Here is a 26,877-nt window from a genome sequence, read left to right as displayed (position 1 = left end):
CAACCCTGGTCAGAAGACCGGGCCCCCCACTGGTGAAAGAGCTGAAAGAAGACAGCGGTGGTGCCCGGCAGAAGAGAAAGATCCAGAGAGCAGGAGAATAGAGCGGAGAAGTCGGAAGACCCCCTGAAGTCGGTAGAAGACCCCCGAAGAAGGGAGAAGACCGGGCTGCCACTGGTAAGAGCTGAAAGAAGACAGCGGTGGTGCCCGGCAGAAGTCCCCCGAAGTCGGAAGAAGACCCCCGGAGCTGTCTAATAAACTACTTTAAAAACATGTGGTGTTTTTTTTATTGACATTTTTCTACCACCAGGTGAATGGGTAGGGGTACGATGTACCCCATACTCATTCACATAGGGTGGGGGGCAGGGATCTGGGGGCCCCCTTATTAAAGAGGGCTCTCAGATTCCGATAAGCCCGCCGCCCGCAGACCCCGACAACCAACGGCAAGGGTTGTCAGGAAGAGGCCCTTGTCCCCATCAACATGGTGACAATGGTGCTCAGCCCCAAAGCACCCACCCCCCCATGTTGAGGGCATGCGGACTGGTACGGCTCGGGGGTGGCGCTCACTCGTCCCCACCCCCATTCCTGACTGGCCGGGCAGCGTGCTCAGGTAAGAGTCTGGTATGGATTTTGGGGGAACCCCCACGCCGTTTTTGCGGCCTATGTGATCCAACTTAAAATCCATACCAGACCGAAGGGTCTGGCAACATCCTGAGGGGAACCTCACGCAAAAAAAAAAATTTAATTTGCGCAGAGTTCCCCTTCAAGATTGTCTGTGCACGTGTCGCCCCGCAAGTCGGATCATCTTGATCCGACTTTTGGTGCGACCTCTATTCAAATCAATGGGCTCCCATAGGGAACCATTGATTTTGAATAGAGAGAGAAAAACGTGGCTGAAAACTAGCGCGGCAAAACGTGCATTGAATTCAATGCAAAAAGGGTAAAAAAAATGTGTTAAAACCGCGCCTTTTTCCTGGCGTCTGTACTAGCTTTACAGCCCGTTTTTAAAAACGTCCATAGACATGAAGCCTTAAAATACTGACAATTTGTGAGTACCTTTCTTATCACTGTTTTAACGATTAATACCGTTGTTTGTACATACTACACTAACTGGTATCTTCTCTCTCCATTCATACTTCCTTATATATGTGCACCCAGCACCTGTAAAATAGTATCCTAGCCATACAGCGTGTGGATCCCGTCTACTGGTGAAACCCCAGAGGAACATAGAGCATTAAATTACTATATGCGGTTGCCTCATTGCCTTCAGGTAAGAGGCCATCTACACTAGAGTCTTCTCTCACGGAAGTGTTTCCGCGCAAGAAGAAGAGTTGACAGCCCCATCACACACCCCCTTTTCTCCAGTTGCACAAGAAAAGGAGCAGACATATTCACTATTCACGGACTGTTAATTTGAATTTTTGCACATTTTGAAGTCGCATGTTCTGCAATTTTATGTATTTTTTCTGCACTTTATGAACATTTTTGCACTTTAGCATCATTGCACTTTATTTATCTTTCAAGTGAAATACACTTATTTGCTACTTAGGTATATTATTTTGCACTGTTGGCACGCAGTTTGCTGCACGTTTATCTGCATTTGTGAAAGTCATTGGAATTTACATTATTTTGCTACTTGCAGTTTGTTATTTGCACAGCAATATACTTAATACGTTTAACTGGAAGGAAGTACACATACAGTACTTCCATCACTGTTATTGTTTAAACAGCGCAGCATCACTCCTTATATTTATTAGTCAGAGGAGAATGAAATTTCCTCCTACAAGCTTTGAGAAAGGGTATTTAGCAGTTTATATTTACTAAAATAATTGCATTTCCATGTTCTGTGCACTGTGGGAGACCAGATTATAGTGACTGCAGGGTCCTGGGTTTAGTAACCCTTTAAGTCTAAAATGAATACATCAATCAGAATCATATAACATTTATAAATTGTCATTCCTTTTAATACTAGAATTTATCCAATTTTATGCTTAACCGATAAGGCGATCATTAAAAATTTTAATAATCTGAAAAAAACCGATATAATTTTCATGTACATTTTGTGCACTTGTTTTTTTGGATGACTACAGAGGAACTACACAAACAGCAGAAAGAACAGGAAACATTTTGAAAATAAATCCTTAATAATATATATTCATGAACTATTATTCGGTGTTATGGAAACTGCTTGGAACAAACACACACAACATGAAGTGCAAGATTGTGGACTTCACTGCACTGATCCTGTTGAAACAGATATTCTGTATTGTGAAGAAAGAGTCCAACAAGCACCTGCATCATTGTTATATTCTTACCTATGAGTGGAAGTTCATCCATGGTGATGCCCTGAGATTTGAGGTGCTTCTTGATGCAGGCCAGCCGCTGCACATTAGGACCCCAGCGTCTACCAAGTTTGTGGATGTGTTGACTCTGCGTTACAAAGCGCATTTCGTCGTTCAGCTTGCATTCAGGTCTCCAGTCTGGGGGAGGAATCACTGTACACATCCCATACTTCTCTACTTGGGCTCGGATGGACTCAATGTAGATCAGGGGATCGTGGAACTCCTTGGCAGAAGGTTGGAGGACAGGGATCTCACACATGGCTACACACCTGGGCCTTTCAGCTTGTCTTTCTGGCTTAGCGTCCAGAGTTTTGTGCGAGGAATCTGTCGGCGAGGTAGAGTGATTTTCACAGCCAGCATCTTCTGTCTTACTGTGGGTTTGTGTAACTGATGTGCTCTTGGCTGTTGAGGCCCGCTTTGGCCTATTTCTCTCCAGCATCTTCTCTGGCACTTCTTTCTTGACATGTCCATTAAGCACCGGTTTCTCCGCCACAAGCCTCTTGCTCCTGACTTCAGGCAAGCTGGCGGATACTTTAAGTTTCTTTACTAAAGGCTGTGCCTTATTGGGGTGGTTTGCTTCCTCCAGACGTCTTTTTGAATTACGCAGTCCTTCCCTTAACTGCCTTCCCTCCTCCATAGTGCACGTATTTTTGTTCAACTTGCCATTCATCTTAACACAGTTAATACCAGTGGCACAGTTGGGCTTGGATGTGGAAAGAGATAGCACCTGTTTCCGAGTTTTTGCATTGCTGCTTTCTGTGGTCCCTGAGATTGTTTGGTGAATAGATGAACTGGTTTTGCTGTGATTCAGTTTGGTTGCCTTGTCCAGTTCTTTCTTGGCTTTGGTGTATGTGACAGTTCCCTTGGTCACCGTTGCAGTATACTTCACAGTTTTGGACGGTGAAGGTTTCGCTGCTCTCGTCTTTTTGGCACCGACTGAGTTAGAACTCGATGATGATAATCGAGTAATTCCATTCACCTTGGAAATCTTAAAAAGTGTAAAGAGAAAAAATAAGTAAGGAAAATGTTAATTTAACTACTTTTCTTGGAACCGTTTACATTATGTTTTTATGTAGTATTTATACTTTTTAAGTACTGAAGTTCTCCTTGTGTGTCTTAGAAATACAGACATGTAAACAAAAAATAATCTTCTATTAGGTTTCAAACACCAAGAGATATACAGCCAAGAACACATTTTCCTTGGCTTAAAAAAGAACTAGTCTGAATGGAAATTTTCCAGCAGTTTCTAGAAGTTTTGAGATCTGAATCAAGTTATGATCAACTACTACTAACCCATCCCACCCCCAAGTTCTTTCTTGAGCTCAACTGAACTCACACCATCACCTTAGCCGTGTCCCACTCCCCTTCTTTTCAGTGCTGGTCCCCACAGACTTGAACTGGGCTGCACAGCGAGATTGGAGATAAAGAGATTTTTCTTCTTTTGAAAAAATGAGGTAAACACTGGACCAGGCCACAGCTGTGATTTGGAGGAAAGTAGCTGGGGTAGGGTTGATTAGTGAAGTTTATCTCAGAAGGGCTGAGAGGCGGAATTGGTTTAGGTGAAAATAAGGCTTTTAAGATAAGGCTTTTAAGCAAGGAGAGTTATCATTGCTAAGGCCTTGTACACACGATCAGTCCAAACTGATGAAAACGGACTGATGGTCTGATGTGCGTACACACCATCAGTTCAAAAACCGATCGAGTCCAACGCGGTGACGTAAAACACAACGACGTGCTGAAAAAAAGTGTGTATGGCCCATCGGACTGTTGTCCTTCAGTCCAAAGTTTTAGGCCTTGTACACACGATCAGTCCAAACTGATGAAAACGGACTGAAGGCTGAAGTCTGATGGTCTGATGTGCCTACACACCATCAGTTCAAAATCCGATCGAGTCCAACGCGGTGACGTAAAACACAACGACGTGCTAAAAAAACGAAGTTCAATGCTTCCAAGCATGCGTCGACTTGATTCTGAGCATGCGCAGGTTTTGAACCGATGCTTTTGTGTACTAACCATCGGTTTTGACCGATCGGTCAGGCGTCCATCAGTCCGATTTTAAAGCAAGTTCAGTCCAAACTGATGAAAACGGACTGAAGTTCAGTTTCATCAGTCCAAACCTACCGTGTGTATGGCCCATCAGACTTTTGTCCTTCAGACCAAAGTTTTAAAACTTGCTTTAAAATCGGACTGATGACCGATCAGTCAAAACCGATCGTTAGTACGCAAAAGCATCGGTTCAAAACCCGCGCATGCTCAGAACTCAAGTCGACGCATGCTTGGAAGCATTGAACTTCGTTTTTTTAGCACGTCGTTGTGTTTTATGTCACCGTGTTGGACTTGATCGGATTTTGAACTGATGGTGTGTAGGCACATCAGACCATCAGACTTCAGTCCGTTTTCATCAGTTTGGACTGATCGTGTGTACAAGGCCTAAAACGTTTTGACTGAAGGACAATAGTCCGATGGGCCATACACACGGTCGGTTTGGACTAATGAAACTGAACTTCAGTCCGTTTTCATCAGTTTGGACTGATCGTGTGTACAGGGCCTTAGAAGTGTTATTTAAAAGGAAAATCAAATGTCCTAAACCCAGTTTGCAAGTGTGACTTGACTAAATCAGGACACACTCGTTTACCAAAAAAGCATTTCTGAAAAACATTTAGGCAAATACATCATATAAGAAAAATGATATTCTAAAATTGAACTCTTTAAAAAAGGTTTATCATATTTATTAGAACGTATACGTTCACACTGATAAAGTGCCACAGCACTCGAAAGAGCACATCTCTATCCATTCACTAACTTAAACTGGTTAGTTAAAAGAATAGTATTTCATGCAAGCAGTATAAAAAAAAGCTCTTTGGCACTACACAGTGGCGTTATGAATGTGGGTTGTGTAATCTGAGTATTTGTGTAGAGAACATGTGATCGGGGAAGTTTATGCTGGGTCACAGTAACTTAAGGGGAGATTGTAAATAATGAAGGCGTCCTATCATACTACCAGACCAGTGTGTCTGGCAAGGGGCGGCTCTACAAAAGTTTCCTGCAGTCTCACAGCTTATAATTAAATATGCCTGTCTCCACTACTAATAAATGCCAGACTGTCTCTTTGTCCACAGACAAAATGGAGAATATTTATTTACTGCTCGAAAACTTTAAAAGCAGTGAGAGGAACTATCAACGTGAAAACTTCAATATCTTTTCCCCAACGGGATTATGTTTAAACCAGTACATTGAGGTGCATTACAGAGACAGAAACTTTATACAAGACATTTTTCTGCCCTAATCAATACAATTCCCAAAAATACTTCTACTAACCAAACACAAAGATTAAAGTAAACTTGTCACAGACCCAGGTGATTCAAATTGATCATCTGCCTAAAAGAGCACAAGTAAGGTTTATCTTGTGCAAAACCACATTTCAAAAATCAGTAGAGCCAGAGATACAAACAGCTGAAGATATATAGAAATCTTGACTTTCCCTGGGTCCACCCAGCCAGACCTTGAGCCCTCCCACTGTCCTATAATACGATGGGCAGCCTCTCTGACCAACATGGAGGTTCAGGAGTTAGGAACTGAAGTCAAGCTCTGCTAGCAGCTATGGGACTCTTTAGAACAGGGATATGCAATTAGCGGACCTCCAGCTGTTGCAAAACTACAAGTCCCATCATGCCTCTGCCTCTGGATGTAATGCTTGTGGCTGTCAGAGTCTTGCTATGCCTCATGGGACTTGTAGTTCTGCAACAGCTTGAAGTCCACTAATTGCAGATCCCTGCTTTAGAACATGCATTGTGGGGCCTTGCAATGCACTGTTAACTGCACCTCAACACATCAATGTACTTGCATTAAAAGCACCATACAGGAGAAAAACAATGTTCTGTGCTTTGTGTGTGCTTTAAAAAACAATCAAAAAAACAACGATGCAAAGTCTATTTCGTGCTTCGACAGCCATGTGTTTTGAATACGCTGCTCAACAGAACATGTATAAAAAGCTGGAATAACACAGCTTGATGTGGGGTTTGCTTTAATTCCCTAAAACTAAGTAGTACTTTCACACTGGGGCAGTGCCGGTGTTAGCGGTAAAGCGATGCTAGTTTTAGCTGTGCTTTACAGCTGTTATAGTGGTGCTTTTCGGCCGCTAGCGGGGCACTGGCTGGCTGTGCAGAGAACCACAAACAGATGTGACCACCGGAAACCTGCAATTGTAATAAATGGAGCCAGTGGCCGCACTTAGGCGCTGAGAACTGCAGCAGGAGTTAGAATATTCACGCCACTACAATTCGCACCTGAACTAAACCTTTGTGTATCAGTACTGCTTGAACCAAGAAGAAGGGGGTAGACATTTGAAAGTGTGTCCTGAAAATCTAAAGAGTAAGTTCACCTTATTACAAAAAAAAGTAAGCTTACTCACACACACCACCTCCCTCTTCCCACTGCGCTTAGCTGCTGTGATGTATGTGCAAAAGAATATAAGAATCATGCTGCTTGCAGAGGCGAGACATCAGTCAGGGTGGCCACATTGACTGCGTTGACCAATGAGAATTTCTTCTGAGATGAAAGAAGAGATTCTACAGGGCACAGCATGCAAAAGCAATGGGAGAGGGTATTTTTTTTTTAAATTCCTTCTCTACTCTTAAAAACTGAAAAGAACTGACGGATTGGTGTTCTCCCTAACTTGGATTACCACCCCATATTTCCTGTTCAGCCTTCCTCTCATTGTGTGAACCTTATATACAATGGTATTATTAGTATGATTATCATCCTGTGTGATTTCATTACTCCCAATAAGATATGTAGCTTAATTGATTAGAAATAAGATCCATTTGGAAGCCCTGACTTTGTCACTTGTACTTTATACTTCTGTACTTTCTGTTATGTTTTGGTGACAGCACTGCTTTGTATTCATTGTATAAGTTTAATTTCAATAAAAATTATAAAAAAAAAAAAAAATGAAGAACTGGCTTTAGATATAACTGGTTGCTTTGATTATTGAACATTATCTTCTTTGCCTGTTTGATAATATAACATGGCTGTAATTCAAGTACACTATATTGACTATGAATTCCAGGTTAGTTATATAAAACAGAAAAACATGCAACAACAAAAATGAACAAGGTAGAAGTGCAAGTAGGAAAATATTGGTCTGTTTTATAAAAGGGTTTTCTTTCTTTCTTTCTGCATGCTTTCCTCTGGTTTTATTTCCTGCGCATACATGCCTAGCACAGGAAAACACTACATATAAAAAAAAAAAAGTTAATGCTTTTCGTAACATCTGCTGTCTGTTCATAGTAACAAAGCTCAGCATTTTAGTGTTGCATGCTGGGATATCAAACCTTTTTCTGCCTACAACACAATTCAAACACAATTAGCTAGAGGGAGGATCATATGCACAATACATAGTGCACAGTAAGGTTATTGTTTACAGATTTATAGTACAGTTTAACCACTTCAATACCAGGCACTTACACCCCTTTCCTGCCCAAGCCAATTTTCAGCTTTCAGCACTGTCGCAATTTGAATGACAATTACGTGGTCATGCTTCATTGTACCCAAACACATTTTTTATCATTTTGTTCCCACAAATAGATCTTTCTTTTGGTGGTATTTAATCACCCCCTGTGCGATTTTTATTTTTTGGCGCTACAAATAAAAAAAGACTGACATTTTAGAAAAAAAAAAGTTCTCTCTTTGTTTCTGTTCATTCTTTTTTATAAACAAGTAGATTTTCTTCTTCAATGACGGGCACTAATATGGCTGCACTGATATGGCTGCACCGATATGGCTGCACTCAAAGGCAGCACTGATTGTTATTAGGGTTGTCCCGATACCACTTTTTTGACACCGAGTACGAGTACCGATACTTTTTTTTAAGTACTCGCCGATACCGATTACCGATACCTATCACCTGGGAAGAGAAGGTAAAGGGGTGGTTTGGGGGAGTTGGATGAGGCTGGGGTGAAGATGTGCTGACTGGTAGACTGAATGACTGGGAGTGTGTGTGGTGGCAGGGCAGACTGGGAGTGTGTGTGGTGGCAGGGCAGACTGGGAGTGTGTGTGGTGGCAGGGCAGACTGGGAGTGTGTGTGGTGGCAGGGCAGACTGGGAGTGTGTGTGGTGGCAGGGCAGACTGGGAGTGTGTGTGGTGGCAGAGCAGACTGGGAGTGTGTGTGGTGGCAGGGCAGACTGGGAGTGTGTGTGGTGGCAGGGCAGACTGGGAGTGTGTGTGGTGGCAGGGCAGACTGGGAGTGTGTGTGGTGGCAGGGCAGACTGGGAGTGTGTGTGGTGGCAGGGCAGACTGGGAGTGTGTGTGGTGGCAGGGCAGACTGGGAGTGTGTGTGGTGGCAGAGCAGACTGGGAGTGTGTGTGGTGGCAGGGCAGACTGGGAGTGTGTGTGGTGGCAGGGCAGACTGGGAGTGTGTGTGGTGGCAGGGCAGACTGGTAACTGAGAAAAAAAAAAAAGGGAGGGCTGATAAAGTGGGGAGGGGAGTCACAATCCTGGCTACTGCTCTCTATTCAAATAAAACAAAACAAAATGTTTGGCTGCTACTTAAATAAACATGATTGAACACATTCAGCTGGTGCAAACACCCAGTGTATGTTTCCCACTAAAAATAAGTATACAATATATGTGCTGCGCTGCTGTGTCAAATTCTAATTATATAGTTTTAAATAACAAAACAAAAATGACTGGCAAAGAACAGTGAATCTAATCTGATCAAACACTGACCTGCTGCAGTGGTGCTGGCCGTGTGTCACACTGTCTGTGCCTCTGCTTGCTGGAGAGGCTGGAGAGGGGGAGAGGGGGAGAGGGGGGGAGGTGGCTCCACCAGGCTAAGTACGGACACACAGGGCATGGGGAGAAGCCTTGCTGTGTGCAGAGCCATGCAGCTGCCAGGAAAAAGTCAGATCAGTGCGATGAGCAGAGCTAAATGTGAGAGCTGCACCCGGCAGAAGGGAGAAGACAGTGGAATGGGGGGAGCTGGGCTTGCTCACCTCTAATGCAGGAAGTTTCCACAGACATGCTGTCCCGAGCCTGCTGATAGCTGGTGAGAGGGGAGGAGGAGGTGGGGAGAGAAGGACACGTGATTGGTTGTTAAGGAAGCGGTCGGCCCCGTTCCTTAACAACCAGTAATTGCCAGCATTTTTTCTTTACTTTTCAGCTGTTGGCAGGGAATTCCTGCTGACAGCTGAAAGTATAGAGCCCGAAGGTATCGGTTTTTGGTATCGGGGCATTTGCACGAGTACAGATACTCTTGCAAATGCTTAGTATCGGCACCGATACCGATACCAGTATCGGTATCGGGACAACCCTAATTGTTATTTATGGGTGGCACTGATAGGTGGCACGGATGGGCACTGCTGATTTGATTTGCTCCATAATGGTGCCAGTCAGTGCCCATTTGTGGGCACTGATTGGCATATATTGCGCATATGTGGATGGCCATGGGGGGACGTACCTGGCCATCCACATATTAGGGGCTTCCCTGGTGGTCCAGTGTGGGGATGCGCTGATAAACAATCAGCACAGATCCTCACCTGTCAGGAGAGCCGCGAGGACCACCAGGGAAGATGGAGTGAGAGATGGAGTGAGGGAAGGAGTGAGGGAAGGAGTGAGGGAAGGAGTGAGGAAAAGCCGATCAACGTCTCTTCCTGTTTACATCTTGATCAGCCGCGATTGATCACTTGGTAAAGAGCCTTTACCGAGATCGGTATAGCGGTGTTCCAGACTGACACGCCGCACCACAGATCACCGCGATGCGCGTCCCCCATGGGCGCGTGGCAGCTGTTATCCTGCTGGACATTATATGACGTAGAGTCAGGATAACAACCACCGCCTGGCCATCATTTTGCTATAGGCCGGGCGGGAAGTGGTTTAAAACAAATTCATAGATAATTCAAATATGTTTACATTTTGCTGACATCAATGTATTTAAAAAGACTGAGCTTTTCTAAAGCAGCAAATAAAACCTTTATTTTAGAAATTGAGTTTATAGTGTTGTGTAAAGGTCATGTAAGGGAACAGCAGAAAACCCTGAAATGCAACACCTCCTCCCTCTAAACAGCTGTCCCCAACCTTTTTGGCACAAGGGACCAGCTGCATGAAAAAGAAAACTGTGCGTTTTTTTTGCAGGCAATTTGTCGGGCAATGGCTGGTTTTGGCTCTTCAATCACTGCATCATGGTTGATATGGTGTCAGGATCATTGAAGTGCTTTATTTCTATTATTACATTGTAATCAAAAATTAAATAGTTCAACTAACCATATTGCAGAATCAGTGGGAGCCTTAAGTGTGTCACTTGCCACTGGCAACTGCCACCAGATGCAGCTGGTCACTTGCCATGTCACTTGCCACATCACTTGCCACCAGATGCAGCATATCACTTGCCACCAGATGCAGCTTGTCACTTGCTACATCGCCTGCCCCAGATGCAGCTTGTCACATTGCCTGCCACCAGATGTTGATTGTCACTTGCCACGTCACCTGCCACCAGATGAAGCTTGTCACTTGCCACGTCACCTGATGCGGATTGTCACTTGCCACTAAATGCAGGTTGTAATGTCGCCTGCCACCAGGCAACAGTGACAGCGAAGAAAGAGGTTTCTCTTCCCAGCTTTTTAGCACATGATGTGCATTGGCTGGTCCCAGAGTGAGGGCGGCAGTGAGAGATGATGTAATCTCTCTGCTGCCCGCTGAGGGCAGAACAGCGGTTAGGCAGGGTGGTGAGAGATAAAGTAATCTCTCTGCTATCTCATCTGCTTGCCCAGTTTTCTTACCCACCCACTACTCGGCTCTCTCACCTGCACGTCTAACTCTTCCCTCATGACGCCCGCTTGCTCTCACCCGCTGCAGAGAGGCTATGGCACGGTGGTTGGGGACCCCTGCTCTAAATCTCTAAGAAGTCCCTCTGCTAACACAGGAATTGATTTATAAAACTTAACCACTTAAGGACCGCCGCATGTACATATACGTCGGCAGAATGGCACGTACAATCACGTATCTGTACGTGGCTGCCTTCCCGCGGGTCCGACCGGACCCCCCCAGTACATGAGGCGGTCCGGTTTGCTGTGGGAGCGATCCGGTATGAGGGGGCAGCCATTGGTTTCTGGCCACCCCCTCGCGATCGCTCCCAGCGAATCAGATGCTTCCTCTTCCTGTGTAATGTAAACACAGGCAGAGGAAGTGATGTCACACTCCACGAGGCGGTCTTTTTGACCGGAGCTCGTGGAGAGAAGACATCCAACGTGAGTTGCACCAAACAGCACACTGACACAGTACACATAGGCACACTTTTCACCCCCCAGTCACCCCCCGATCATGCCCCCAGTCACAGTGTCACTGATTGCAGTGATCATTTATTTACTGATCACTGCATTTAGTGTCATTTGTGACTGTAAAAAGTGTTAGGGACATTAGCTTAAGGCCCCTTTAGGTCCAGGGTAGCCCCCTACCCCCCCCTCAATAAAGGATTAACCCCTTGATCACTCCCCCAGTTAACCCTTTCACCCCCTATCGCCAGTGTCACTAAGCAATCTTTTTTCTGATCACTGTATTAGTGTCGCTGGTGCCGCTAGGTAGCCAGTTATTTTTTTAGGTTCGCCGCCAGGTTTTTATAGCGTCTGGTACCCCCATTAATTTTCTAATAAAGGTTTTAACCCCCTAATTGCCCCTAGAGTTAACCCTTTTTTACCAGTGATCACCGTATAAGTGTCACTGGTTAGCCAGTTATTTAGGTTCGCCGCCAGGTTTTTATATAGCGTCAGGTACCCCCATATATTACCTAATAAAGGTTTTAACCCCCTGATTGCCCCCTAGTTAACCCTTTCACCAGGGATCACCGTATAAGTGTTACGAGTGACGCTGGTTAGTTAGTTTGCTGTTTATAGCATCAGGGCACCCGCCGTATATAACTCAATAAAGGTTTAACCCCCTGATCGCCCGGCGGGTGATATCAATAAAATGTTAGCGTCAGTCAGGGTCTGCGTCGCCCCAGGCAGCGTTAGGTTAGTGTCAGTATCACACCCACGCACAAAGCGTGGGATCAGCCCAGATACCCGCTAGCACCTTCATTTTGCCCCTCCGCCCAGCCCACCCAAGTGCAGTATCGATCGATCACTGTCATTTACAAAACACAACACACATAACTGCAGCGTTCGCAGAGTCAGGCCTGATCCCTGCGATCGCTAACAGTTTTTTTAAAGCGTTTTCTACATTTGCTGACAGGTCAAGTGCTTTTTTACCTGTGAATCCTTACTAGTGTACCACAGAATCTAGAGCACAAAATGGCAAAGCGAATGTACACTAGTAAAGAGGCCTACGAGTTTCTGAGCATGACAGATAGTGAAGAGGAGGTCACGCATCTGTCAGATTCCGACTCAGAATACATCCCCGTAGAAGACAGCAGCTCCATGTCAGATAGCTCTGTCAACGAAGTTGTGGTCCCTGCTAAGGCCAGGCGTACACGACCCCATTCTGATGTTGTTGAGGAGCAAGAACCGCAGGACCCTTGTATGGAGCACAGAGCCAGTACTAGCGCCGCTATTCCTTCTGGTGAACTGGCAAGCACCAGCGGCCTAGTACACCCTGGTCATTCATCACTGCAGTATCATAAGTGCAGTTCAAGCTGGCGAGGTGGCAAGCACAAGTAGTGTCCCGCTGCCACCAAGAAAAAGACAAAGACAGGCCCGTCGTGCCCATAGTGCCCTTTCTGCAGAATTTGCCTATCCCGATTGGGTCCCCACCACTTCTGCAGAACCCGTACTTCCCCCATTCACTGGCCAACCCGGTATTCAGGTGGAAACAGCTGATTTTACGTCACTTGATTTTTATTCGCTGTTTTTCACGGAAGATCTCTATAGATCTATTGTGGACCAGAGTAATTTATATGCTGGTAATTACATTGCAGCTAATCCCCAGTCAATCCTTGCCAGAGAATCGAAACAAGTTACGGTTTCCGAATTTAAAACCTTTCTGGGCCTTTGCCTCAACATGGGCATACACCAATTTCCTAAGTTGCGGACTTATTGGTCCACAAGTCCACATGACCATATGCCCGTGTTCTCTGCTTCCATGGCCAGGAAACGATACGAGGCGATCCTGCGGTTCTTGCATTTCAATGACAATGAACCTTGTCGTCCACGTGGAGACCCTAAATACGACCGGCTCTACAAAATTCAGCCCTTCAAGCCACTGCAACAAACGTTTTGCAGCCTTGTATACTCCCCATCAAGTTGTCTGCGTTGATGAGTCCCTAATTAAATTTTCTGGCCGCTTGTCTTTCAAGCAGTACCTTCCCAGCAAGCGTGCCAGATACGGGGTCAAGCTCTAGAAGCTCTGTGACAGGGCAACAGGCTATACATGGAGCTTTATGGTTTATGAGGGAAAAGATAATCAGGTAAAGCTGGAGGACTGCCCAGATTACATAGGGAGTGCTGGCAAGATTGTGTGGGACTTGGTGTCACCCTTATTCAGAAAGGGGCACCACTTGTATGTGGACAATTATTACACGAGTGTGACACTTTTTAGTCACTTGTTTGATCATCAGATTGGAGCATGTGGCACTGTGCAAACGAATCGCCGGGGTTTTCCCCTGCGGCTTGTAGATTCATTCTTACCATCCTTCACGCAGACACGACAGTACAAATTTGTACAGCGGCTGGTGTTGTGGAGAAACCCATCTGTGTCCACCAATATAACAAAAATATGGGAGGGGTGGACCTCCACGACCAGTTGTTGGCACCGTATTATATTGCCCGTAAGGCGTGAGGCTGGTACAAAAAAGTGTCTCTGTACTAATTTCAATTGGCTTTACTGAATGCTCATGTCATATACAGAGCTTCAGGACGGACTGGATCCTTTCTTTCAATTCCAGGATGAGATCATCTTAGAACTCCTGTATCCAGGCGGTTCAACACCTTACCATTCCCAACCAAATGCAGTAAGCCGACTGCATGAGAGGCATTTTCTGTATGTCCTCGAGAGTACCCCTACCCAACGAGCCCCCCAAAGAAGATGTCGTGTCTGTAGCAAGCAGGGATATAGGCGTGACACCCGTTATTGTCCCCGATGTCCTGACAATCCTGGTCTTTGCATTGGGAAATGTTTTGATCGCTTCCACACACGAGTGAATTTTTAGCGTAGGGTAAAGCATTTCACAGGCTAGGCACACTTACACAGTGTCTCCCAAGATGCCATCGCATTTTGAGAGACCCAAACCTGGAACTGAAAAATTGAACAGTTAAAGTTACAAAAAAAAGTGTTAAAAAAAAAAACACAAAAATAAAATAAAAATAAATAAATAGTTGTCGTTTTATTGTTCTCGCCCTCTCTATTCTCTCTCTCTATTGTTCTGCTCATTTTTACTGTATTCTATTCTGCAATGTTTTATTGTTATTATGTTTTATCATGCTTGCTTTTCAGGTATGTAATTTACTTTACTGTTTTCAGGTACGCCATTCAGCTGTTGCACGTATTTATTTATCTTGACAGCAACAGAATTTGCTCCCATGATATGTAAAGCCGTGACTCCAGTGCTGTAGGAGGTGATTTCACCACCACAGTTAAAAAAATAGTATATATGCCGAAGCATGGGGGCATAAGGGGCGAAGGAGCGATTTTTGCTCCTAATGCCGCGTACATACGGTCAAAATTCCGACAAAGGCTTGCCTGTGGAAAAGTCCGACCGTGTGCATGAGCCCTAACTTTTTAATGCCGCGTACATACGGTCGAAATTCTGACAGAGGCTTGCCCGTGGAAAAGTCCGACCGGGCGGCATAACTTTTTTTGTGGGAGGATGCCCCCATGCTTCGGCATATATAAATGGCACATGTATGCCCATCATTAGAAGTGGGTGGATGAAGGGAGGTATTCTAATGGTGGGCATACCCACCAATCAATCTTTTTTTCGTTTAGCAAACAGGCTGCATGAAAAAAAAGGATTACAATACGTGTCCAACAAGAACCATCAACGTACTGGTATGTTGCTGGAGTTTGAATGGTTATCCAGAATGATGCCTGTGGGTTTAGGTATCATCTTGGTATTATTCTTTTCATGTAAAAGCAATCCTATTGGCTAAGTAGCCTCTTGACTGCTTTTACAAGCAGTGAGAGGGAATGTCCCCCTCGAATATAAACAACGTCATTGGGAAAGCATTTTATCACACCGATCTTGGTGTGGTCAGATGCTTTGAGGGCAGAGGAAAGATCTAGGGTCTAATAGACCCCATTTTATTTTAAAAAAAAGGAGTACCTGTCACTAACTATTGCCATCATAGGGGATATTTACATTCCCTGAGATAACAATAAAAATGGTAAAAAATATATAAAATGGAAGGAACAGTTTACAAAAAAAAAAAAAAAGCCAAAAAAAAAGCAAAAAAAAAAAAAAAAAGCATCCATGCCCCCCCCCCCTACTCTTGCGCAAAGGCAAACGTAAGCGTCAGTCTGGAGTCATATGTAAACAGCAATTACACCATGCATGTGAGGTATCACCGCAAAGGTCAGATCGAAGGCAGTAATTTTAGCAGTAGACCTCCTCTGTAAATCTAATGTCGTAACCTGTAAAGGCTTTTAAAAATGTATGTAGTTTGTCGCCACTGCGCGTTTGTGCGCAATTTTAAAGTATGTCGTATTTGGTATCCATGTAATAATTTGGGCAATATAGTGTGTTTTAGTGCAGGGATACCACATGTGTGAGACTTTTTGGGAGTACAGCCACGTACGGGACCCCAAAAACCAATCACCGCCTTCAGGTTTTTGGGGCCCCATACGCGGCTAGGCTCCCAAAAACGTGGTATCCTGTACTCAGGAGAAGCAGCAACATTTATTTTGGGGTGCAATTCAACATATAACCATGGCATGTGTAAGCAATATATCATTTAGTGACAACTTTTTGTAAAAAACAATTTTGTCATTATTCAATCACTTGGGACAAAAAAATATATATATTCAATGGACTCAACATGCCTCTCAGCAATTTCCTTGGGGTGTCTACGTTCCAAAATGGGGTCATTTGGGGGGGTTTTGTACTGCCCTGCCATTTTAGCACCTCAAGAAATGAGATAGGCAGTCATAAATTAAAAGCTGTGTAAATACCAGAAAATGTACCCTAGTTTATAGACGCTATAACTTTTACGCTTATTGTGATTTTTTTTACTAAAGACATGTGGCTGAATACATTTTGGCCTAAATGTATGACTAGAATCGAGTTTATTCGATTTCTCTTATAACAAAAAGTAGAAAATATATTTTTTCCAAATTTTCTGTCTTTTTCCGTTTATATCGCAAAAAATTTAAATCGCAGAGGCAATCAAATACCATCAAAAGTAAGCTCTATTTGTGGGAAGAAAAGGACGCAAATTTTGTTTCGGTACAACATTGCATGACCGTGCAATTACCAGTTAAAGCAGCGCAGTGCCAAATTGTAAAAACACTTTGGGTCCTTAGCCTGCATATTGGTCCGGGTCTGTGGTTAAGGAGACTAAAAATAGTTTACAGTGGTTTTTGCGGATCAATAAATTGAATTCCCATTTTCCTCATTTGACCCTGTCTTGGAGTAACACAGCCCCACACCTCATTACTTCTTTGCCTCCACTGCTAGGACAAAAGGGTTTGGTTTTAGATTTTGCCAGTAATACTGGACCGGTTGGTGGACATAATCAATAAGGCAAAGAGCAATGTTCAAAAATACATTAGGCTGCTGCATTCATGCAACCAATTAAGATTTGTCTTATATTGATTTTACTCCATCATCAAATCCCTGGCTGCTGTTGGTTACTGCAATGCGCACACATCATGTTGGCAGTACTTCATTCTGTCTATGATTGTCAGTTCTGTTCTAAAGACACATAGGGAATACCTCTGATGACTATCCGAACATGCTAGCTGTCTGGCAGTCAAGAAGTAACTCAAAAAGCACAGAAGTTATTGGATTAGCATGTGAATGGGCTCCTTAGAGCACAGCTGAAGACTTGATTTACACCTATGCATTGCAGGAACGTGTAATAAACACACCAGGGTAGCACATTTCAGTAATGCATTTTGATGCATCACAACACACAGATGGAAACGGATTCAGGGCTGTTCTTTTTGGCATTTTAAACGTGCATACTGTGATACATCTTAGTGTATTGGGGAGGTGGGAAGGGTGAAGGGATGGAAATGTTAGGACCAAAAAATCTTCTCTTTCTCCACATTAACCTCTCCATAGCATAAATGTGAAAGCTTGGCAGCACCAAACATTTATGTATTCCAAACATCAAGAGATGGCCAAACAGAGCCTGCAGTATCTGACATCCCCAAATCTTAATAGACATCAGGTGCCGCTCACTGTTTTGATGTGTGGCAGCACATTATTAAACAGTCCTTGTCACCATTTAAGAATAAGCCTCCTATAAGATATGTGCATTTATCAAAAAAAAGCATGATTGTTTAAATGACACTCTATAGCAGGGGTGTCGAACTCAATTTAATTGTGGGCCACATCAGCATTATGCTTGCCCTCAAGGACCGGCTGTATCTGTAAGGCCCCGTACACACGTCCGAGGAACTCGATATGCCAAACACATCGAGTTCCTCTTCGAGTTCAGTGTGGAAGCCGCCGAGATCTCGGCGGGCCGACTTTCCTCATTGAACGAGGAAATGGAGAACATGTTCTCTTTTCGGCTGAATTCTGCCGAGAAACTCGGTCGTGTGTACGGGCCCTAAGACTATATAAATGTATTTACTCTATCATATTAAATGATTGCCTCTGCATTCAATTATTACTGTTTTTTCTAACTTAAGACTTAAGCTTTGAAGGGCAGGCACAGTGCGATATGGAGCCCGTTCACACTCTAGAAAGGAGGGTAGCACACTGCTGGTATCCACAAGAAACTTTATTCGATACTGCTCAGACAGAACATGTTTCTGCCATGGTGTTCTGTCTGGACAGTCTCCAATAATTCCTTGTGGATTATACCAGTGGTGTGCAACCCTTCTTTTTAACTGGCATAGAATTGTATTCTCATAAAAATTAGAAGATGATGTCAAGAGCATCCCCCCCCCCCCCTTACATCTGATGTCAAGAGCTCCCAACCACAAGAACCCAAGAATCGCCCACACTCCTTAACATCACAGTGCACCCCTTTACCTTGTGCTGCAGACAGGAAGAAGCTGTGGGTGGAGCTGGGAAGCAGAAAGTGCAGGGCCTGGAGGAGGACCAGAGAAGGGCTTGAATCTGCTGCCAGGCTCTACTAAATGCTGAGTCAAGGGGAGAAAGAGATGAGGGGGTATTGCAGCTGCACAGAGAGGTGTAGGATCTGTAGGAGGAGTTCTGCCCCCCTCTCTGCTGCCAACTGCTGAAACTGGTGGGTGCAAAGACGAGGGGGGTGTCCTAGCTGCAGGAGAGATGCGAGGGCCACATGAAATGACTTTGCAGGCCAGATACTGTCCGTTGGTCTTGTGTTCGACAAATGTGCTCTATAGTATACCCCTTCACTCCTCATGGTAATGGATTTTCACTAGCATTTTTTTAAGTTGGTCACAGGGTCTCTTTATAGTGAGAGTAAAGTATAGGCTGCAGCTGTGAATTCCTGACTGCCTTGCTTTGGGGGCTCTGGCTTGAAACCAGTCACCAACTTGGGAGAAGCATGCTGCAAGTAAAGTAAGATTTTTTCATCTGCCTATTTGTTACTGGGTCAATGAATAATAACAGACAAAAACTTGCTGCATTGCCATAACAGCCAGGCAACTAGAATTTACAGGTCAGTAATGACGGTGTAAAATTTTCTCTCAGCACAGCTTAGTTTGCGTTATCTCTACAAGCTTTGTCATCTTAATACTAACTACACAAAGGTGTGCCCCCATTTGCTAAGATGCTCAGTAGTGCTTTAGCGAACAAGGGGGAAGAAAAGCAGATAATACTCTATGCTAGTAGTAGCACTAGGTTAAGGGCGGCTGGGGAGCAGGCATTAAGGCAGGTATTTGAGTTCAAAAATGGCGAGGCAGCTGGAGGTGATCAGCTGTGAGCCAGAAGAGACCCCCAACACACTGGGTAACAGTGGAGGTTAAGGGAGCCAAAGAGATGGGATACCGCACAGCCACGCCGTTTTCCAGTATTCCAGCCCAGGGAGAGCTCCTCTTTTCTTCCCCCTTGTTCGCCACAGGGGACTCTGGTCAGCGAGCTCCACTACGGTCCTCGACCCCTGACTACCTCCTGAAGAAGCAGTTATCCGTGAAACCGGTAGAGGTCTTCCTAGGACTCCACCTCACAATCCCAGATACCCCACGGCTTTCCGTTTGTAAATTCTATTGCTGTATCTTAAGTGAGGCTGATGGTCTTCGCTCCGTTTTAAAAAAAAAGCTGTATGTTTTTATGTATAATGAATTTTTTTACCATATTGATTTAAGTTATCAGTACCGAGAAAGTCCATTTATACATTTTTTGCCTGGGTGATAGTTGGTGTGGGTTTGCGGTACTAGCAGCCGCTACCTTTCTATTCCCGGTCCCCCCCTTTTACCTACCTTATGTACATATGCTGGGTTACATAGTTGAAGCTGACATATCGCCCAAATTTGTAACTTAAGAATGAGGGACAACCTGGCATGTAGAAGCTATGCGGCATGCTGTGGCAAAAAATGGTTGTGGCTAAATTGCACTGAATATTGGGGTGGCTTAAAGGAGCATGACTAAATAAAGTCTAAACTTGCATACGGTATACATTCTGCAGCGCTTGTACCCACAACATACTCTATAATTACTGTATCAATGTCCTCTCACTTACAAAAACAAAAGGATCAAAAAAAGAGATTTTTAATACAGCTTACCTGTAAAATCTTTTTCTTGGAGTACATCACGGGACACAGAGCGGCATATTCATTACTATATGGGTTATATGGAGTACCTTCAGGTGATGGACACTGGCAATCTCAAAAACAGGAAGTGCCCCTCCCTATATAACCCCCTCCCATAGGAGGAGTACCTCAGTTTTGTAGCAAGCAGTATGCCTCCCAAAATGGTCCCCAAAAGAGGGGTGGGAGCTCTGTGTCCCGTGATGTACTCCAAGAAAAAGATTTTACAGGTAAGCTGTATTAAAAATCTCTTTTTCTTTATCGTACATCACGGGACACAGAGCGGCATATTCATTACTATATGGGATGTCCCAAAGCAATGCTTACAATGAGGGGAGGGAGAACATCTTCCTAAGACAAAAGGATTTAATTTAGACATATACTCAAATCATAATAAATCCAACTTAGTTGAGAAAAAATAAATTTTTAAATTTAACTCAAAAGGGAGCCCCCCGGAATCCGAGGGTCTCAAACTGCAGCCTGCAGCACTGCCTGCCCAAAGGCTGTATCCGTATTCCTTCTTACGTCCAACTGGTAGAATTTTGTAAACGTGTGGACAGAAGACCAGGTTGCCGCCTTGCAAACTTGAGCCATAGAGATCTGGTGGTGTGCTGCCCAGGAGGCGCCCATGGCCCTAGTAGAATGAGCCTTTAATGATAACGGAGGAGGCAACCCTTTCAAGCCGTAGGCCTGAGTGATTAACTGTTTAATCCACCTCGAGATGGTGGATTTTGCAGCTGCCTGCCCCTTCTTGGGCCCATCCGGTAAAATGAACAACACCTCTGTTTTCCGGATCTTCTCTGTAGCTTTAAGATAGGCCTTCATGGCCCTGACAATATCCAAGGTATGCAGCAACCCTTCCTTTCTGGAAGTAGGTTTAGGAAAGAAGGATGGTAATACCAAATCCTGGTTTAGATGAAAACTGGATATAACCTTTGGTAGGAAGGAAGGATGAGGGCGGAGAACGACCCTGTCCTTATGCAAAATAAGATATGGTTTCCTTACAGGATAAGGCTGCCAGTTCCGATACTCTTCTGGCGGAAACTATGGCGACCAAAAATACTAACTTCCTTGTCAGTAAAACCAAAGGAATTTCAGCCAACGGCTCAAAAGGTTGTTTCTGTAAACTTGACAGAACAAGATTTAGATCCCACGGACAAAGCGGGGATTTAACTGGAGGATTAATACGTAAGACCCCTTGAAGGAAGGTCTTAACTAGCGAGTGGGTGGCCAGCGGCCGCTGAAACCACACTGACAAAGCTGAAATCTGTCCTTTGATTGTGCTTAATGCCAGTCCTTTATCCACTCCTAGCTGGAGAAAACTTAATACTCTATCGATGGTAAACTTGCGAGAAAGCCATCGCTTGGACTCACACCAGCCTACATAGGCCTTCCAGACCCTGTAATAAATCACCCTAGAGACCGGTTTCCTGGCTCTGATTAGGGTAGAGATTACTTTCTGAGACAGACCTCTACCCCTAAGAATCAGGGATTCAGCTTCCAGGCCGTCAAATTTAGATGCCGTAAGGCAGGGTGGAGGATCGGACCTTGCGATAGCAGGTCTGGCCGTAGAGGAAGAGTCCAAGGGTCTCCCACTACCATCTTTAGGATTAGTGAATACCATGCCCTTCTGGGCCATGCTGGAGCTACCAGGATGACTGGTATGTGCTCCACCCTGATCCTGCGCAGCAGGCGGGGTAGTAACTGGAGCGGGGGAAATACATAAAGTAGTCTGAACTGATGCCAAGGGCAAACCAGCGCATCGGTTCCGCAGGCCATCGGATCCCTTGAGCGGGATATGAACCTGTCTAGTTTCTTGTTGAGTCTTGATGCCATGACGTCCACGTCCGGCACTCCCCATCTCTGGCAGAGTGTCTGAAAGACCTGTGGATGTAGAGACCATTCCCCCGGCAACAGAGTCTGGCGACTTAAAAAGTCCGCCTGAAGGTTGTCCACTCCTGGAATGAATATCGCCGATATGCAGGGCACATGAGCTTCTGCCCATAGGAGAATCAAGCTCACCTCTCTCTGAGCGGCTTGACTCTTGGTTCCCCCTTGGTGATTTATGTATGCCACTGCCGTGGCATTGTCCGATTGAATTCTCACCGGGAACCCCTGCAACTTGGACGTCCAAGCCCTGAGGGCTAGTCGAGCAGCTCTGAGCTCCAAGATGTTGATGGGCAACTGCTTCTCTGGCCTTGCCCAAGTGCCTTGGCGAGTGCAACCATCCAAAATTGCTCCCCAGCCTGTTAGGCTGGCGTCTGTGGTTACTATCTTCCAAGCCACTGGGCTGAAAGACTTCCCCTTCAGTAGATTCTGAGGGTCTAACCACCAACACAGACTTTGTCGGACTCTTGATGAGAGCGGCAAAGGGATATCTAAGGCCTGTGGCCTCCTGCACCAGGCTGACAGGATGGCTGCCTGCAGGATGCGAGTGTGGCTCTGGGCGTACGGTACCGCCTCGAATGTGGCCACCATCTTGCCTAGTAACCGCATACATTGGCGAACAGTTGGTTCCTTCTTGCTTATAACCAGTAGAATTAATTCCTTGATGGCTTTGACTTTTATCAGAGGCAGAAACACCCTCTGTTGTTCTGTGTCTAATCTCATGCCGAGATATTCCAACTGCCTTGTGGGCTGGAATGCTGATTTTTCTCGATTTAGGACCCAGCCGAACCTCTCGAGGTACTGAACTGTGAGGGCCACTGCTTGTTTCAAGCCAGGAGACGAGTGATCTATGACTAGGAGGTCGTCCAGGTATGCTAGGATTGTGACCCCTTGAATCCTTAGATTGGCTAGGATTGGAGCTAGGACCTTCGTGAACACCCGGGGGGCCGTAGCCAACCCGAAGGGAAGCGCCATGAATTGGAAATGACGTAGAGCCACCGAGAAGCGTAGAAATCTTTGATGTGGCTGGTAAACTGGAACATGAAGGTAAGCATCCTTTATGTCTATGGATGCCATAAAATCGTCCTTCTGAAGTACGGCAACTGCTGACCGCACGGATTCCATCCGAAATGAGCGGACCTTTAGGTATGCATTTACCATTTTTAAGTCCAAAATTGGCCTGACATCGCCGTTGGGCTTTGGGATAATGAATAGGTTGGAGTAGAAACCTAGCCCCTGTTCTTGGACTGGTACCTCTACTATTACCTCCTGAGAGAGTAGATGATTCAATGCCGCTATTAATGCGGCTCCCTTCTTCGGATCGTTTGGTACTCTTGACTCCTGAAAATGAGGAGGAGGAAACTTTAGGAAGTCTAGTTTGTAGCCTGTAGCCACGGAGGACCGTACCCATTTGTCGGGAATGCTGGCCTCCCAAACCTCTGTAAAGAGACGCAGTCTTCCCCCCACCTTCGAGGGTGGGGGCGCCCCTTCATAAGGCCGGCTTGGGGGCTGGCTTTGCTGGCTTGCGAAACCACTGCTTCTTGCCTGCGCCGGCCTGTCCCTGCGACTTGTTAAAATTTGATCTTGCAGGAGGCCGTCGATACTGTTTGGTATTGGAGGGCCCCTGCCCAGGGGAGTACTGTCGTTTAAACGCAGGCCCCCGAAACTTCTTCTTGGTGGGCAAAAGAGTACTTTTTCCGCTTGAAATGGTCTGGATGTATTTGTCCAGGTCTTCTCCGAAGAGTCGTCCTCCATGGAAGGGGAACCCTACCAGGAGCTTCTTGCATGGGGGCTCTGCCTCCCAGCTCTTTAACCATAAGAGTCTTCTCATATGGATAAGGGATAATGATAGACGTGATGCTTGCTGGATCGAATCCTTAATCGCATCTACCGTAAATCGTATGGCCCTAGGGACGTCCGAAAATTCTTCTGCCTGCTGGGCAGGAATAAGTTTAAGCATCTGCTTAGCTTGATCCGATAATGCTTGCGCAACCCCAATTGCAGCCACAGCTGGCTGCACTACTGCCCTTGCAGTAGTGAAGGAGGTTTTAAGTAGCGTTTCCAAGCGTTTATCAACCGGATCCTTGAACACCTGTATGTTTTCTACAGGGCATGTTAAAGACTTGTTAACACATGAGATGGCTGCGTCTACAGCCGGGGCTGCCCATCTCTTGGAAAATTTCTCTTCCATAGGATATAAGGCAGAGAATCTCTTTGGTGGTACAAAGATTCTATCTGGCTTGGCCCAATCTTGGAACATAACTTCCTCTAGTAGAGGATGGATCGGAAAAACCGCATTGGTTTGAGGCGCTCTTAGTGAGCCCAAAGCTGAGACCGTTGATACTTGGAGATCTGGTACTGGCAAGTTGAACGTCCTATGGACCAAGTCTGTTAAAACTTGAACCCACCAGCTCTCCCCTTGGGAGGCTGCGCCAGACTCCTCCGTACCCGGATCCTCGATCCCTGAACCTACTTGGTCCTTGTCCAAGAGGTCTTCCCATTCCTCTGCGGAAGGGACCTCCTCATCTGAGGGTTCACGCTCGGGCGACGGAGATCTATTCCGTTTTCTGCCCCGCATAGCCTTGGCTATCATTTTTTCCACTCTTTTTTCCATCTCCTTTAGAGAGGTGGACAGTACCTCGTCCGTGACCACCCTAGGGTTGGACTGACCCGTGCCAACTCCAGCCCCAGATCCCGATGGTCTCACCAAGGCTCCTTCTGGGGAAAGTAGCGGTAAGACTTTGTCCGAGACCCCGGACCCTCTGGGGGAATCCCCACCTTTTGTACCCTCCGAACCAGATGCCATGGTACAATACCGAGGTACGCCCGCTACTTAATGGTGTTTGGGAAAATAAATAGTTGTTGCCCACAAACCCTTTCTGGGGAAAAAAATGCCTTTCCCTATTAATCTTGGTTTGTTTCCTTTTTTTTTTTTTTTTTTTTTTAAACCAAAGAAAGAAAAAACCCATTCTGTCCCCCTTTAGTAGTATTTGCCAATAAAAACTGCTGAAAAGAAAAAGAAAAAAGAAACCCTATCTTTAGGGTGAAAGACAGTCTTTTTGAAGACTGTAATACTTTTCTTTGGCCACTGTGTGTCCTCGGCGCCCCACTCTGCCGCTCTGGTCCTTCCTCTCTCAGTTCCAACACATCACTGAGCTGGGAACTCTTTTGGAAGGGCCGCCCCTTCCTTTTACCTACGGGCCCGCCCTTCCCCTTCAGAAAAACGGCGCGAAATTGCGCCCATATCACGGGGACGCGCGCGCGCGCGCCCGCCGGCGCGGGGGGGGGGGAGGCCCACACGAGGAGGTCAGAGGCTGATCCTGCCGTCCAGGCCAGGATCCACAGAGCGGCATTTATCTTTCTGCAGCAACCGCCTGGACCTCTCTGAGCAGGCTTGCAGGTAAGAGCATTCACTCTCTACATAAGAAACCTCAATAGATTCCCAGGGGCTTCTCTTAAAGAGAATTGTCACTATACACACAGGCCCTTTTCAATGCTACTAGCACCAGTTGCAATACTACCAGGGAGGTCACAATTATGGGGATTATACACATATAGGGTCATCCTATCTTAATATATGTGACTCAACTTGCCAGATGCAGCGCATAAACCATAGGCATGTCCCGCTGTGACCTTCCCCCAGACAAAACCTGCTGCGAACCAAGTTCCGCAAGTTTCCCCTTCACTTACCTGCTCCATGCCGCAGGACTTTGCACAGCAAGAGGTCCAATCTTCCCCCATCTCCGTGGGGCGTCTAGACCTTCAGGCCCTGGGTTCCTATGAAGGATCCACTGTCCTGGGCCCATATAGCACCCTGGCAACAGAAACATTAGGCCCCCAAAGGTTTCTAAGTTCTGGGCCCAGAGTCCAGCTCTCTGTGACAGAAAGCATTATGGGCTATACCCCAATGGTTTGGGGTCCGGTTGCTGACCACTTTAGCACTGAGGCCTTTGGACAGAACCGGTTAGCCCACCTTAATCCCAAGGATGTGGAGGCAAGCTAAACCATGACCAACACCTAAGACACTGGCGAAAAAACTGAGGTACTCCTCCTATGGGAGGGGGTTATATAGGGAGGGGCACTTCCTGTTTTTGAGATTGCCAGTGTCCATCACCTGAAGGTACTCCATATAACCCATATAGTAATGAATATGCCGCTCTGTGTCCCGTGATGTACGATAAAGAAATAATTATAAAAAAATTCTGTAAACACACAGTCGGGGGCTGAGGAACACTATTGCCCATACCAAACGTTTGGTGTGACCACAGGGGAGGGGGGTTTGGGGATACAGAGACTACAAGACTAGGGGGGGGAAACAGGGCCCACAGCACTAGGGGGATACAGAGACCGTGAGACGGAGGAGGAGGCACAAAGACTAGGGACTAGGAAAGACACACACACTGCAGGTCTGGACTGCGGAGGGGTGTTGGTGGAGGAACACAAAGACCCACAGGAATAAGGAGAAAACATTGAGATCCCAGGGAGGGGCTGGGCTGGTGCCATTTATCGTCCCTTCTGTAGGTGGTGCTTTGTAGCTGGCCACTGTACAGGGAGAATAGAGGTTTAGAGTAGCAGTTGTCCGACAATGCAGTGCTGGTGGACTTCTGCGGCCATCTTTAGTGAGGGCAATACTAAAAATAGCACTGCAGTTGGAGCACATTTGCTAAGTGGATAGAGTAGGGTCAAGACTCACTGGTTGGGGACAGTGTATTTACAACCAGGGAGAGGTTTCTGTTGATGAGGGACAGAGCAGGGATACCACTTCTGGCTCCACTGTCTGGGGACTCTAGAAAATTGTGACCATGCTATCTGTCTACCAAGTATG

General features: G+C 45.7%; 1 protein-coding gene across 2 annotated transcripts in view; it reads right to left on the bottom strand.

Annotated features, from left to right (window-relative positions):
• Positions 1–26,877, bottom strand: part of JARID2 (jumonji and AT-rich interaction domain containing 2) — a 272,215-nt gene that overhangs the window by 79,082 nt on the left and 166,256 nt on the right. For both annotated transcript variants that reach the window (XM_040353752.1, XM_040353751.1), the window contains exon 7: positions 2,313–3,327. In XM_040353752.1, coding sequence (XP_040209686.1) covers positions 2,313–3,327 — 1,015 coding nt within the window. The remainder of the gene's footprint in view (positions 1–2,312; positions 3,328–26,877) is intronic.

Source organism: Rana temporaria, chromosome 5 (assembly GCF_905171775.1).
Source record: "Rana temporaria chromosome 5, aRanTem1.1, whole genome shotgun sequence".
Lineage (NCBI taxonomy): Eukaryota > Metazoa > Chordata > Amphibia > Anura > Ranidae > Rana > Rana temporaria.
Note: the sequence above shows the minus strand (reverse complement) of the source record. Positions and strands in the feature narration are given on the sequence as shown.